The following is a 17,281-nucleotide window of genomic DNA, read 5'->3' as shown; positions in this document are numbered from 1 at the left end:
TTTATCATGCTGTTTGTGTGCTATGTGATATTTTTAACTAGTATGTTGCCGGCACATGACGTAAGAAATTTTTTTATTGTCATATTACATTATTATTTCTCTGGTAGTCATCTATAGTTGTTACGAGCATAAAAACATGGTTTTTGTTCGTGAAGTTTCAGATAATATGCTCCCTTCATCAGACATTAATTTTATTTATTAATAATATATATATTATACTGTAGGATTTATTTTGTGTGCATGTATGCCACCCCCCCCCACACACACACGAATATATACATAAATGTATTAGGGCTCAGCTGATACTCATAATGATGTCGGTATTCTTACCAATTCCCCTTATATTGATGCTTCAAAATCAAAGCAATAAAGTTGTTCAAATATTGATTCATACATGTAGTATTTCAGGTGTCACATAGAGCATGCAAAAAAAAAAAGTCAAGTAACAATTTCACAGATTCTTCAATAAATATCCTGAAAATTATGAAAAAGGCAAATTTTCTTTTCAACAAAAATGACGAGAAATGGATCTTGAGAATAAATGATTATCTCATGTGAAATTAGGAATATTTTAAATAAAAAAACTGATAGATGGAAAAGTTATGTACTGTATTAAAATTTATTATTAGACGTAAGTGACTTATTAACTTTTTCCACAGAACTAACTTGTAGAGGTTCTATTAATTTCGATGGGCTCTGCCACCATCCGCTTGGAAACTCGTTGCTTCACTTCTGGGCTGGCTTCCGGTTTCTGTCGTTTCCCTGTGTGCCACTAGGAGTGCTAGTGTAGCCAGTTCGTCTGTGTGAGCCGAGTTAAAGTTCTCGCAGTAGCTGGAGCCAAATATGATGCACCTAACCACTGTTGATGTTTAGATCATGTGAAAAGTTCATAATTGCATGCACCACTTTGATTTTGGTGTCAAACATCATGTGTGATGTATGCCTAACTGAAACTTTTTTGATGGAACCACATAGTGGTTCGGATCTCACTTTAAACAGTAGGTCCAGTCCCAATTAGCCTTTCTGTGCATAAAGTGGACTTAAAACAACAAAACAATCAAACTTTTTTGATATTGTGTTTGTTGAACTAGAGCTGCTTTGCTAGTCTAGTAGTTGGTTGGGATATTTTTGCATCAGGCAAGTGCAGTTGTATACGCTCATCAATAGTTATGATTGATCTGCCAATGTAATGCGAATTGCACTCACACTGAGCATCATATTCTCCTGGGTTGTCAAGGAGTGAGAGGATATATTGTTTCTGTTTGTTCAGAGCACTGGCTATTTTGGTCACTGGTTTGTGTGCTAACTTGATGTCGAACTGTCTCAGGATCTTGGCAAGGCAGTTGGATGTGGTATAGTGGTAAGGAAAGGCAATCCATATCATTTAATTTTGATGGTTAGCTGGTGATGGTTTGGCTGTTGAAACCGAAAACAGAGATGCAGGTTCTACAAGTAAGTTTTGTGGTAAAAGTTAGTAAATCATTTACGTCTAATTATTATCAGCCACGTCTATTATTCCCCAAACATGAATAAAGTTTATAATTGAACTACATTTTGCAGTTAGGAGGCAAACAGAAGAGAACAAATGGGTGGTGGACTCTATCAAAGCATTCGAAGATTAATATGGAACAGAGATGTGACAAATGTACCCTTGAAAGTGTAACATTGAAAAAATTGAAGAAAGGTTTAATCTAAATTTGATGAGCATGTTATATAAAATTATAAATAACAAAATAGACTATATGGGGTTAGTATCTGCATTACAATATCGTGTACCTCAAATGAGAATCAGACTGAAACCCGGGTTGTTTCATGTACCAAAATCTACAACAAATTATGTAAAGATATCTCCGATGTGGAAAATGGGTAAAACTTATAATGAAGTGGTAGCAAATGATCCGAGCGTTGATATAAACAGTCTGTCACTTCAATTATTCAAAAGAGCCCTACTGGCTCAGTAGAGAAAGGAGTGAGAGGTTTGTCTGTATAGTAATTAGTGAAACAATTTATGTTATGCACAAATATATGTAATGCACAAAATGTATGCATGCCTCAATGCAACAATATTCTGTGGCATTACTTGTTTAATAAATAAATAAAAATAGTAATAAAAATATATAATACATACTATGTACCAATACTTAGGTATGGAGGAGACTTGGACAATGACAGAGAGAGACAAAAGAAAGATGCAGGCAGTGGAGACGAAATTTTTAAGGAGTATATTGGGGAAGACTAGAAGGGATATGGAATGAGGATATCCGACAGACAGTGGGGGTGGTGAAGCTTCAGGACAGATAGATCAGGTAGAGATGAGATGGGTCGGACACATTAAGAGGGTGGATGAAGAAAGACTGCCAGTAAGAGCTTACAATGAACAAGGAGTAGGAATAAGGCCAATGGGGAGACCAAGATGTCGGTGGACAGAGCAGATAGTGAAGAGTGGTAGGAGAAGAGGACAAGATTGGAGCACCGTGGAAAGAGAGGAATGGTGGAGGACCAGAGGAAAATGGAGAGGCTTGACTTCTATGCCGACCCAGCCGGAGGCAGGAAACGGCAAAGGAAGGATAAGGACAAGGAGGAGGACTTTTTGCAGTTACAATTTTCAAGGATCTGTATCAGTAGGAATTGGTAGGGGTACCAGAACGGTCATCGGTTCAAAGTGGTATCATCAGCTCAGTAGGAGAGAAAGAAAGAGAATGGAGGGGCTCAACTTCAATGTTCACCTGTTCAGAGGACGGAAATGTTTCCTTAATAAAAACAACACAAAATTCATGTACAAATGACAACACAGCTTACCATCAGTTTTGCCTTCTAGGGCTATCTTGAATCCCATTTCTTCACTTATGTCATTTGAGTGGAATTCAATCCACAAGTTGTTAGATGCTGACGTAATATCACTTGGTTTAATATTTCCACAGAATTTGCCTATTTCAGGTGACAGTGGAGATTTACCATTATAAACAACCAAGTAATCATTATCACAATTTCCCTCCAATTTGAAGTCAGTAAATTTCACCTATATAAGAATAAGACATGTTAATTTCAAGTAAAAGTCTTGTACACTTGACGTTAATACACACACAAACAATTTCTTGAATCGTTACTCCAAAACATATTACTCATATGCAATCAGGCTCTGAAAAAATTAACACTTCAGACTTTTCAGTTTACATTTACGGTGCCTTTTGTAGCCTAGGTGTCCGTGGACTGGCAGCTAGCATGGCAGAAAGTAAGATGGCTTCTGCCAGCAAACTGGATGCAACATCCAGTTAACTGGAGCTGCTAGCTATGTAATGAAATAATCTCATACAATTACAATTAAAATGACCATGTACCTTGTTACAAGAGATGTTAGAAATGATGTATTTTTATGGAAACTGTCACTAACATGTATCAGTTCCCCTTCCGAAATTGCTTCAATTTCTCCCCTGATATTTTTTTTCAATTTTTCTAAGGTACGTTTCAGGTTTAAAAGCTTGGTAGCTCGCCACACAGACGCCATGCGAACGTCTGTCTTCTTGTGCAAGGCCCGGAGGGATTTTTGGAGTGTATGTTCCAATCATACTCAAATGTCGTCTGCTTTCTCCTTAGTAAGCACACAGCGTTTCACCCTTCACTTTTTATCAAGAACAGACCCTGATTCCAAAAATTTGTGCACAAGTATCCGAAAACTGTCTCTGTTTGAAAGAGGTTCCTCTGGGAATTCTGCTGCAAAATGTATTTTAACTTCCCTACAATAATCTGTAACAATGTAAGAGTAGCACATAAAAATGCATTGTTTCAAATTGTACGGATAGTCTGGCATTATTAAACTGCAGAAAAGCACCAGTAATACATAAACTAAAATAAAATAATCTAAAACACTTGTTAACACCTTCCCACATTTAAATTCACTATAACTTTGTAACGATCAGAGATATTTCAGTGAAATAAAGTTTGTGCTACACAGAAGTTTTTAAAGTTTTACCTGTCAACACTGCACGTTGGGAGAATCATGTGATCACCAATCAGGTGATTACAAGATGGCATTGATTCAGGAGAAAGCAGTGCGTTCTGTGGTATGCAGAGCTGAAATCGTGCATTCTGGTGCATCGAAAGTTCAGCAGCGTGAATCACACAAAGGTAATGGACGTAAAAAGCATCAAATAGTGGCATGGAAAGATTCTGGAGACATGAAATGGCCGGTCAAGGACAAGTGAAAGGACTGTTGACCGAGTGAGGGAGAGCATTGGAGGAGCCCAAGAATGGCATGCACTTCCAGCAAGACAGGGCCCCTCCCCATTGTTGCCAGGTAAAACTTTAAAGACTAATGTGCATTACAAACATTACTTCACTGAAATATCTCTGTTCGTTACAAAGTTATAGTGAATTTAAATGTGGGAAGGACTTCTGGAAAACCCAGTATATCTGGTATTCTTTCAGTATGTCATAATTACATATCCTGAAGTCTACCTGCATATGGATATATGAACTAAAAAAATGTTACAGAATACATACACTAATGGTTTGCCCCTCTGGATATGACAAAGCCCAAGCACAATGCAGATTTGGACCATAATTGTTTGGATAATTTGGGCTTGAAATCACAGAATCTGTTTCACCTAGTACACCGCCACATGGAGAAACTGAATATTGTGCTGTAAAATTCATTCCAGTGTCATAAGAGGCAGAATCCTGAAATAAATAGAATATGGACAAATTAAGGTTTATAGTGCATACAAAGGAACATGAAAAGGTTTTGAGGAGTAATGTTCTGGATTTCTGTGTCGCTTCCTTTGTGTCATCTTATTACTTCTGAAAGATTTCTTCATTCATTAACATATGTTTTAGCATCTGGGATGGAGATGGTAGTGTGCAAACACAAATTTCCCAGAACTTCCATTTACAAACTTTTATATAATACGAGGGCTGGGGAGTAAGTCATGGCAACCTAGTAATAATTTGACAGTCGAAGGATGTATTAAAAATTTGTTATAAACAAGTGAAAGTGTATCCATTATGGATATTTTTGTTGGTAGGAATCATGAAATAAAACCCAAGCAACCCTGCGAGATACACATGTATTAATGTACAAGTTACAAAAACCTGTCTGACCCTGTGACATACACATGTGCACATGTTACAAAAACTTGTCTGATTATGACAAACCTTCGAAATAATCTCCCGCATTGTCCACAGCACGCTGCCATCGATGTGGAAGAGTTCCTGCAGCGACATCTACGACGTGCCATTAGGGAGAAGCATCCGGATCTACTGCATAATGCAATCATACTCGACGATAATGCAAGGCCACATAAGGCAGCTTGTGTACAGGACCTACTGCGCAGCGTGCTGTGGACAATGCGGGAGATAATTTCTAAAGTTTGTCATAATCATACAAGTTTTTGAAACATGTGCACATGTGTATGTCACAGGGTTGCTTGGGTTTTCTTTCATGATTCCTACCAACAAAATATCCATAATGGATACTCTTTCAGTTGTATATAACAAATTTTTAATACATCCTTTGATTGTCGAATTATTACTGGGTTGCCATGACTTACTCCCCAACCCTCGTATTATATTATTATATTGCAACATTAATGCAAAACACCCCAATGAAGAATGAAAGAAACTGTTCTGGGCACCCAGAATAACTACAATAAAACTAACTAACTAACTCCCTAGCCTTCTTGAACCCAAAGGTTCATGGCTGCAGCAACACAGGCCTTCCATCTGTCCCTATCCTGAGCAAGATCTATATACTCTTTTCCATCCCTACCGATTTCCTTTAGGTCCATCTCAACATTATCCCTCCATCTTCATCTTGGTCTTCCTACTGGTCTCTTACCATCAGGTTTCCCAACAAGAATCCTGTAAACTCCTCTTTCCTCTCCCATTCATGTCACATGGCCTGCCCAAATAAGCTACATTAAAAGCTGATATTAATTAATTTTCACCCAGTAACAACTACGAAATATGATAACCTTAACTACAAACCAAAAGATAATGATTGATTCATTGATTGATTTAGTGTTTTAAGTCCACTTTATGCACAGTAAAGCTAATTGAGACTGGACCTACAGTTTAAAGTGGGATCTGAATCACTATGTGCCTCCACCGGGTTCACCAAAAGATAATGATAAGGAAATTATTAACATTATTAAACATTAAGTTTCACTACACACTAATTGTACATTATTAACTAAATTAACTAATTACACAGTACTTAATACTGTTCTGGCCTCCAGAACAGACAAATTATACACTAAACAGTATAATTATAAAAACAATGTATCTTGTAGTTTTCTTTTGATTTATTTTTGTGCTAATTATGTATATATAAAGGCACATATTTTTGGTTAAAAAAAAATCAAAATATCGGTACAAAAACTGAGTCAATTTCGAGTTCAAATGCTGTAAATAAAATAAAATAAAATTTCGCTGTTACGAGGGCTGCTGGAAAAGATTCTGAAATCAATATGGAAAAAAACATGTGAAATTCTGGGAATGGCTTTATTGTTTTTCAAAGTATTCACCCTTAAGATAGATACACTTTTGCATACGCTCAAACCAATTTTGAAATCATTTTTTTCACTCTGAAGCTGACACCTCAGAAACCACTGTTCAGAATGTGTCAACAGCTGCTTCAGGCGACACAAATCGCTCACCATGCATCTTATTTTTCACGTGTGGGAACAAAAAAAAGTCATTAGGTGATAAATCAGCTGAGTACGGACAATGAGTCATTTATTCGACATTTTTACTGGACAAAAAATTAACAGTTTGGTGTGCTGAGTGGGAACTGGCATTGTCGTGGTGAAGAATAATGTGACGATTTGGGTTTGTTTTACGCAATTCATTGATGACCTCTGGCAAATAAATTGTTGTATACCACTCAACATTTACAGTTCTTTGATCTTCTAAAGCTATTGTTGCCACATGTCCGGTATAACCGAAGAAACAAGCAATCATTTGCTTGGCAGCACTCCTCGAACGAACAACTTCTGTTGGTTTCGGCTCACTTCTAAACACCCAAACAGTGGATTGCTGTTTAGTTTCGGGTTCATATGAATAGATCCAAGTTTTGTCCCCTGTAACGATGTAGTACACCAAATTTGACTTGCCTCAGTTGAATTTTTTGAGCATTACTTTACACCAATTTACACGAGCCTCTTTTTGAGCTTCGGTCAAGTTGTGTGGGAACCAACGGATTGAAAGTTTCCATTCGTTCAGATGACCATGCAAAATCGTATGCATTGCTTTCATGTCAATGCTCAAGGATACTTGAATCTCATGGCATGGTATGTTACATGCCGATCTCTCTCAATCATTTCACGCACAGCATCAACATTACTGGCAACAACAGACGTGGATGGACGATCTTCATGAAATTCATCACGGAGAAATGTGCGACCACGGTGGAATTCGGAAAACAAATTGTACACAGTCCTATTGGATGGTGCTTAAATCCCAAAAGCCAAATGAAGTCGCTTGATGCATTGTTTCGGTGTTAAACTACATTTGAAATCATAAAAAATCATTGCCCGAAAGTGTTCATTCACGAGAAATTTCCATTTCTCACACGAAACTACTACTTCAAACTGCTGTGAAAAATAAACGAATAGGCTTAAACAAACAATCAAAGATAATTTAAATATAAAAAAGGTCTACTCTTCCGATTTTCATAATAACGGAACACTAGCGCCACTGTTGGTGGTAGTTTGCAGAAACTTTTCGAGAAACCCTCGTATAGTGGTTAGCTGGCCCCTGTGGCAGAGTGGTTAGCACTTAATGCTACAATGCCAGGGGTCCCGGGTTCAAATTCTGGCCTGGGCATGAATGTTTGGAAGTGTCCATTCATCAATTTCATCATGTTATCATTCATCCCCATCTTCACAAATTAGCCAATAAGTGGCAGAAAAAGCTAAGTAAAATGAAGGAAATTAATGAAATCATTGAAATGTTAGAGCAGTGAAAAAAGCGCCATATTAAATGACATTTTGGTTATCAAAAATGTGAATATAATCCTAAATTTGATTTAAAAACTGCACTTCTTACACTAAATAATCATATCCCTTCTAATAGCACAATTATGTCATTACCAGAATATTACGTTTATTCCTGTATAAAGGGGTTCATTTTTGCTTCTCAAATATTTGCAGCAGAATAATTCAATTTTCTGTGAATTGCATAACTCACAGGATAATTCTGACTTCAGAAAGTGTCGCGTTGGTAAATAAACTCTAAATTTAGTGTTTAAGAGTTTATTTTGAATTAATTCGTGACAAAACAGGGGAGGAAAATGCACCTCACACCTTTCAGAAACGTGAAATATTACAACGCGTTATTTCACATTTCATATTTTCATCAAAAACGAAATAATCATGCCTCTATGTATATAATAAATAATTGAATAAATAAGAGAGAATAAAAAATTCAGAGCAACTGACGTCCTGATTTATAAAAAGGTACCAGGATACAAAGTGTGTAACCTCGAATGTATGTGGGTGGAGGTGGGCTTCCTTTGGGGGTTCCCTCCATCCTTTTGTAATTTGTGTCACCATCTACATCCCAGATGCAAAAACCTGTGTTAACGAAGGCAGAGATCCTTCAAAATTAATTGGATAGAAAAAAAAACACGGAAATACAGAAACTTTACCATGCAATAGTTTCGTTACATTAAGACACCACACCATCAATGTACATTTTTCTCAATTATATATGTTCTCTCAAATGGTAGACTTCTTAAAATGATGTTTCAATCATTTTCCCAATGAATTGGTTCATTTTACTTCCCTTTTCTGATGCTTTTGGCTAATTGTGAAGATGAAGATGAGTGATGACATGATGAAACTGATGAAGGGATACTCACAAAGAACACCCAGGAACAGGCTGGGATTCAAACTCCAGACCCCTGGCATCATAGCGCACTGCAGACCACTCCACCATGGAGGTGAATGAAAAAGGTGTATGAGTTCACCCACTCAAAATTAAGTGAAAGTGTGACATGGTGTGAGGTGCACACATGGACACTCCCACATAATTATGTTTCTGAGATGCAGAGATTGCAAAATGGTAAATACCCATTGAAGACAGGAATTTCCATCCACCAATTGATCTGGATAAGAAGGAAATGGACAGTAAAGATAAATATTGGAGTGCAATAAATAACGAGAGGAATGGAAAGAGCAAACACAGTTGAAATTAATAATTTCCAAATGTTGTGATCTGAACACATCTAATGGTAAAATGTGTTTCTAAATGTAACGCATGTAAAGTCCATGTTATCAAGCATTTTCTTTCATGGTACCACCCACCAGTCTTCATAGTGTCAGATAATTGAGACTCTACTGTATGTTGCCATGTGCATATGGAAAATAAGTCTCTCACACTGAACATGACGATAATGTAGCCACTAAAAACAGTGCTGAAGACAACACCTGCTGCCACACCATGTTGCAAAATTGGTTGGTATTTCAGGGAAGATAATTGATTATGCAGAAGAGAATGCATCTGTATAATAAGAATCCTGCCATGAAGTTTTACGACACTGCAAGACATCTGATACATTCATTCTTCCAGTATCCTTGTGAATAATTTATATTGTTGAACAAATTACATGTGGACTTACTGAGCTCTTATAGCTTTGCATACCTATTCTGGATCCCAATACATTTGTTGTAGTTTAATGCCATCAAAGCGATTGTGATGTTCTGTAATTCCTGCATTGGCATAGTATGTCATTTGCAGTATTACGTCAATGTTTCATACACATATGAGTGGCTGAAGTTACAGTACAGTACAGGGGAACCTTGATAACTCGAAACTCAACATCTCGAATTCCTTGAAGATGCATTTTTTGTAATCCCCTTGAATTGTCCATAACACTCAATACTAATTTTACCTCAACAACTCGAATGAAACCTTGATAAGACGAATTTTGGTACAGTTTATGGGATGCCATTCAAGCTCAATAACTCAAAGGTAGACTATGAAAAACATCTATGAATCAAAGTTAAATTCTAATCACCTCTATAACTTGAAGTTTTAATTCATATTTTGGATGCGTGCGACTTACTCACTATCATATGTAAGCGCAAAATCAAAATTTGTTATTTACTTACGTACAGTGAGTATATACTTGTCAAAGACAACACTTCAGTGGCAACTGCCCCCTTCTTCATGTCAAGAAGTTGGCTTTACGGAAATCCACAAAGCTTCGTCATTTAGAAAGGATATAGGTTTTTACATGGACAGGTTGAATGTTAGGATAACAAATTACTAAAACAGGACTATTCCCACATTTTAAAATCCCTTAAAACTCATATAAAAACTGTTAAAACCCATGTTACTATCTGATCACAATTCACATGTTGACTGGAACTGGTATGTACTCAAATGCACAAGGTTGCGAGGGAGTCACTTTTCCTCCTTCCCCTAACTTCCCCTTCCATTACGTCATTTCAAACGAGAAGTCGTGTATGATGCTTGCCTCCCATTCAATGTCTGGATTAACCTTGAATCCGATTTCTTTATATTCACGTTTTTCCCATTTTTTCAACATTCCTAGCCATATTTCATCAATATTCCCATCTTCTCTATTCAGCTTGTTCTCTCTATTTTTACATATAAATGAGGCCTCATAAACATTCCTACTTAATACTTTGTCTTCCTCGCGTATAACTTCCCATGTGACTATCTCATGTTCCTCTTCCAATACATGCTCGGATAATCCTGTGCGGGGGTTTTCATCTTTAATATCCTTATCATGTTCTTTCCATCGGACCCCTATACTCCTACCAGTTTGCCCTACATATTCTTTCTTACATTGACATTTGATTCTGTATACGTTGTCTTTGACAAGTATATACTCACTGTACGGAAGTAAATAAATTTTGATTTTATGCTTACTTGATGTTTTAGTTGCATGGACCTCAATACGTCGAAGTGTAGGGTGTGGTGCATACGTACAATGTCGTATTAACTTAAAATGATGCTACATACGTTATACGCATACGTAGTACCGACTTTCAGAAGGGTCAGTAAACTTTAGACCTCTATAACTCGAAGTCGGCGATTTTGGCCCTCAATAACTCGAACCTTGGTAAGTTGAAATCCTTGATACCTCGAATTCTTTCTTTTTCCCCTCAAATTCGAGTTATCAAGGTTCCCCTGTATAATGAGAGAATAATAAATATAAAGAGACATATGGCACTGCACTTTACATGCCTTAATTTGAAAATAATAATAATACTTTAACATTCAACTATTACTTACAAATCAATATACGCACTACATCCATGCATGTCACAATACCCTTATCTTCTTTTACCAGGGTGGCCATTCTAGGACCATGATAAAATTCAAGTATCATTTCAGGTTTTCAAGGTGAACTTTTCAAAAATTCAAGGGTACAAGCAGATGATTTCTCTATTTCAATCTTACATATCACCGCCTCTCAACACCCCTTCCCCCCAAACACAAATATATTAACAATATGAAGGATCTGTGTGATTCACATGTGTTCAAAAATCTTATTCAATTAAACGTACATACATTAAAAGTAATTAATTTAAGGTGCTGAGTTTGCATTTGCCATTTCACATATTAAGACTCAAAATACATCTCCAAACATAAGTCACAAATGTTATGGGAAAAAATGATTTACGAAAAATTGTTAATTATATAACAATTTCAACTCAAATTTAACTAATCAACTTCAAGATATCTTATCTTGCAATAATCCTCCATCTGTCTGATTGTTCTGCACAGGGCACTAACAAAGTAAACGTATTGAGAGAATTCTGTTTTATTTTCCACGCAGCTTTCTTATCCTTTCTTGATAAAAATAAACTGTGAAAAACTTGCCTCATATGAATAATTTCAAATAGGATTTAGATTAACAAAAGTTTCAATATTACACGTCTACGGTGAAAGATTCATGAAGAATGCATGCATAATTCTCAGAACCAATAATTCATGCATAATTCCCGAAATTCAAGGAATTTCCGATGAGTAGCCACCCTGTTTACAGTTAAAATCAAATTATTTATATAGTCTAGAATCCAAGAAAGATAAGGCAAATACTAGGATTGAACTAATATGTATTGAGGCATACAGATATCTGTGTTGGCTGATATTAGCAATTATTGATTAAATTAAACAACTGATACTAGCTATAATTTCCATTAATTTGAACCAACATGAAAATGGACTTTTTATAAATGACAATTAATATAATGTTCTGATTATCTCAAATTTATAAGTATTTTGTTCTCACTGGCTTCACAGTTGTAGTAATGCAAATTACACTGATCGGCATGAAAATCCTCCCACGAGGATGAAAGGGTGTACCTTATAGATTTCGAGTCGCTGATTACGAATATCGCATTGAAAAAGTTCCAGCACGTAAGGTTTTTTTTAGGGGGCATTTTCCATAAAAAATTACCGAAAAATTGTATTTTTGTAATGAAATTGTATTTTTTATGCTTGGAATGCATAATTGTGTATTTTTACCTCAATCCAAGAATTGTTACTATATCCTAGGAACATTCTTTCCCCTGCCCCCACAAACCCCCCCCCCCCAAATAGAAGAAAATTCCAAATACACCCCACCCACTCCAAAAAAACAGTGAATTCTCCCACAACACACATTTTTTTGAAAATTCCAGATAAATGTCAAAACAAAAATGTGAATAATATTGCATTTTAACATTACTACTGGAAGAAATATTTTCACGATGTCCCATGAGCCATAAGTGACTGGCTCTAAAATGAATGGTATCTTACAATTTTTAACTGTGTGAGACAGGCTTATTTGTGTACATTGGAGTTCAACGTTTTATTTTCGTTACACTCTTCCTACACTGTCACCTCGGCTTCCTTCAAGGTAAAAGGATTCGTAATCACTTGTGGTCATTCGTTGGCACCCCCTTGTCTAGACGACAAACAGGATGTGGCTGGAAAAAGGTGCCAAGACATCCACCTCGTTGTCCCGTGAAGCAGATATTTTACTTCCGAGGTGATCGTGGTGTAAGAGAGTCGCGTTACTCTGTGTCTGTTTATATCGTTAAGGAAAAATATTTCTGCGTGAAATATTGACATTTGTGTTAAACCAACATGCCACGAACTTGCAAAAACTCGGTAGATTCATTCTGCTACATATGTGGGGAAGTGGTCTTCAAGGAGCAAAGTAGGGCATTGTCACCGTTCCTAAAGACAGCGTACCACCTGTACTTCGGGTGCAAAGTCGGCGACCAGGATCGCGATTGGGCTCCCAAACAAAGTTGTAACTCGTGTGCGCGTTCTCTAAAAGGATGGTTGAAAGGTACACATAAATCGATACCATTCGCTGTACCTATGGTTTGGCGCGAGCCCCGGGATCATGTTGCAGACTGTTATTTCTGCCTGACCAATATTACAGGTTTCTGAAAAGGCACGAAGCATAAAATACAGTATCCTGACTTGGATTCCGCGAGGAGACCTCTCCCACATGATGTTGTTCTGCCTGTACCCGTACCACCAGACTCATACACACTGAGCAGTGTTTCATCCGACGAAGAACCTGCGACTTGTCAGGATGTTGCACAATCTTCGAGTACGCATTCAGATCCCAATTACGCCCCAGTGTCTGACACTAAGGAACCACATGTGATAAGTCAGGAATAACTGAATGATCTGATCAGAGACTTAAACCTTCCGAAGACTAAGGCCCTGTTGCTTGCATCACGACTTCAACAATGGAATCTACTTGATCGAGATGAGAATATATCGATGTACAGAAAAAGAGAGGTGAGCCTAGTTCCTAATTTTACAAAGGATGGTGATTTGGTGTATTGCAGTGACATTCCGTCGCTTATGGAACAACTGAAATTTGACTACATCACTGAAGAATTATCTCGGGAATCATAAGTCACCTAATTACAAAGACATTGTGGGCAGGTTAATTACTTCATTTCGTACCATGGGATTTAATATGTCCCTCAAGTTACATTTCCTGCATTGTCACTTGGACTTCTTCCCTCAACAGTACAGCTTGGGTGAGGTCTCCGATGGACACGGTGAAAGGTTTCATCAACAAATAGCTACCATGGAAAGGCGCTACAGTGGGAAATGGAGTGTGAATATGTTGGCCGACTTCTGTTGGAATGCGACACGCGAGACACCCTGTACAAATTACAAGAGGAGCAGGAACACCAATTGACATGCAAATGTTGAACTTTTACTCTTTATGTAGTTGTATCTGCTTGTTTTATATTGAAATTCTGATGATAGCATGCAATTTTATATGGGGGGAGAATAGCACCTTTGCATGGTAATTGAAACCCGCCCCCACCCCCTCCCTCAAAACTGGTATGTCTTGGAGAAAAACGGGTTGCGGATTCGAACTCAGGAGCTCGAAATCTATAAGAATCACCTAATTTGGTTCATGGGAGCGACAAAAAGTTTAATTTTGCCGAACAGTGTTATTAGCTCATACAAGGTTGTGGGCAATGTTGGCACATGCACGTCATCCTCAGCATACACCCAAAAGAAGAAATTGCATATACAATCACCCAACGAGGATGTGTGTGTTTTCCATGCATCTATCTATTATACACTTTAATTGGCCACACTCTATGACACAACAGTTCTTTGAGAGTTAAGTCCTATGAAGTAGCTTTTTGTTGGGTGACTTATGGTGAGTATATTGAGTATCATTGTTGCAGTTTTCTAGCTTTATAAACTTACTTCTTTTCAAATATCTTCTCACAATGCTGGGTCAACACTGAAATCTTGGGAGTTCTACAGGGACAGGGATTTGAAACTGGTACCATTTGCATCAAAGGCTTGAGACTTAACAATTTGGCTACATGGAAGCTCACAACTTAACTTAAAAAGATAAAAGTGTGGGCTGCACCATGACACAAAGGCACTCAGAGGAAGTGAAGGTAGGAACTGACACATTCTCCATCTTGGTCAGAGTGGGGGTGATGTGCTCAGCACCACAGTCTTACCTTCTTACCCCCACCACACACATTTTTTAGAGGTTGAATGAGCCTCAGAGCTGCTTCATGCAGAGAAATTATTTGAAAAATTCCCACCCACCTCACAAATTGAACCTCCCACATAGGATTGATTGATTGAATTATGGTTTTAAGTCCACTTTATGCACAGAAAGGTTAATCGGGACTGAACCTACAGTTTAAAGTGGGATCCGAACTACTGTGCCATGTGCCTCCATCGGGTATCGAACCCGGGACCCCTTGATCAGAAAGCAACAACTGTTACGTACCCAATAGGCCTAATACTTGTAAATAGTTGCTAAAGTGAAGAAGATGGCAGCACAATGTGTGTAAAAAAGAAGATCGCTTATATTATAAATAAATGATAGTGTAAATAGCCATAAAAATTAATTAGAAAGATAAACAATAATAAAATACAATGTAAGAAAAAAAAGAAAATATATAAAGGTGACCAATTAATAAAGATACTTGTGAAATTAACAATGTACTCATATGCAAATAGATAAGAAATGTAAATAAGTGAACATACCAATATAAATATGTCTCTCCTGTTGGATTATTACGATCCCCTTGGTGGAATTTTTGATTACATCAGTGGCGGCGTGTTCCGATTGTGACCCACAGCACTTTTTGGCTATGAGTCATGATTGCTGCACTGATTTGGGAGCGCTTTGTATAGTGGTGGCACATTCTAATCGATGCCCTAAGGTGGGTTACTAGATTGGACTTGATATCAGTATTGGGAAAAGAAAAGACAAAACTTTTGGGGATTTAGTTGACTTGAATAGGGCAAATAATAAAGCTAAAGATCTGTTATACGAGGGTCACTATTTATATTTCGAGCCTAACAATGAAAAAACAGGAATTTGGCATTGAAAACTGCTTTATTGTTTTTCGAAGTATTCTCCTTTATGGTCAATACACTTTTGCATTCGTTCAAACCATTTGTCAAAGCAGTTTTTCCAATCTTCTTGAGACACCTCCATAATATGGTTTTTGAACGCATCAACGGCATCTTCCGCCGATGAAAATCGTTGTCCACGCAATTTATTCTTGACATTCGGGAACAAGAAGAAGTCATTGGGTGCCAAATCAGGACTGTACAGCGGATGACCCATCAATTCGATCTTTTGACTGTTCATAAAGTCGGTTGTTAGACGAGATGTGTGACAGCTGGCATTGTCTTGATGAAGAATGATCCGACGGCGTTTGTTTGTTTTCCGTATTTGACCGAAGACCTCTGGCAAACAAATTGTTGTGTACCATTCAGAGTTGACCGTTCTACGTTCCTCTAAAGGCACAGTTGCCACATGACCAGTTTTCCCGAAAAAACAGGCGACCATTTGTTTCGATGTGCTTCGAGCGTGAACAACTTTTGTTGGATTGGGTTCATCTTGAAACACCCATACAGTCGACTGCTGTTTACGTTCCGGCTCATATGCATATATCCATGATTCGTCACCTGTTACAATCTTATATACGTCTTTTGAAGCACCACGATTGTATTTATTGAGCATTTGTTTGTTTGCACCAATTGACACGAGCGTCTTTTTGGGTTTTTGTGAAATTGTGTGGGATCCAACGAGAACATACCTTTCTCACAGCTAAATGATCATGTAATATTTTATATATGCTGGTGGAACTAATGCCTATGGTTGCCTCAATCTCACAGTATGTCACATGACGATCTTGCAGTATTAGGTTTTGCACAGCATCAATGTTTTCTTCAACAACAACTGATTTTGGACGACCTTCGCGAATCTCGTCGGTGAGCGAATGGCGGCCACGATTAAATTCGTTATACCAGCGTTTCACAGTGGCAAAGGATGGGGCTTCATCGCCAAATGTGGAAGTAAGTTGATCGATGCACTCTTGTCTTGATAATCCATGTCGAAAATCGTAAAAAATCATCGCACGAAAATGTTCACGAGTTAATTCCATTTTATTGTTGTCCCGAAATCTCCAAGGCAACACAAACAACACAAATGAAGCTATTGACAAAACATTTGAAGTACGTTATGGTCAATAATGCCAGACGATTCCGTGCAAACGTCAAATCGCGCCTAACTTCAATCAGCGTTGCCAAGGCTCAAAATATAAATAGTGACCCTCGTATAAGAAGATAAGTCCAGATCCAGAAGGAAGTCCAAGCCCGGATCTAGAAGGAAGTCCAGATCCCGAAGGAAGTCCAGATCAAGAAGGTAGTCCAAGTCAAGGCCCAGATCCCGGAGGAAGCCCACACAAGTGAATGTGAATGTGAAAGTGACAAAAAGCAAATAAGAACTATAGCA

At 37.7% G+C, this 17,281-nt stretch overlaps 1 protein-coding gene across 1 annotated transcript in view; it reads right to left on the bottom strand.

Moving 5' to 3' along the window:
- The window catches only part of LOC145978140 (cubilin-like), a 416,836-nt gene that overhangs the window by 110,545 nt on the left and 289,010 nt on the right, over positions 1-17,281 (bottom strand). Inside the window, exons 51-52 of the mRNA XM_083110579.1 lie at positions 4,501-4,677; positions 2,800-3,019 (exon numbers count right to left, since the gene is read on the bottom strand). Of these exons, the coding sequence (XP_082966705.1) occupies positions 2,800-3,019; positions 4,501-4,677 (397 nt within the window). The remainder of the gene's footprint in view (positions 1-2,799; positions 3,020-4,500; positions 4,678-17,281) is intronic.

Source organism: Lepisma saccharinum, chromosome 24 (assembly GCF_977018435.1).
Source record: "Lepisma saccharinum chromosome 24, izLepSacc3.1, whole genome shotgun sequence".
NCBI lineage: Eukaryota > Metazoa > Arthropoda > Insecta > Zygentoma > Lepismatidae > Lepisma > Lepisma saccharinum.
Note: the sequence above shows the minus strand (reverse complement) of the source record. Positions and strands in the feature narration are given on the sequence as shown.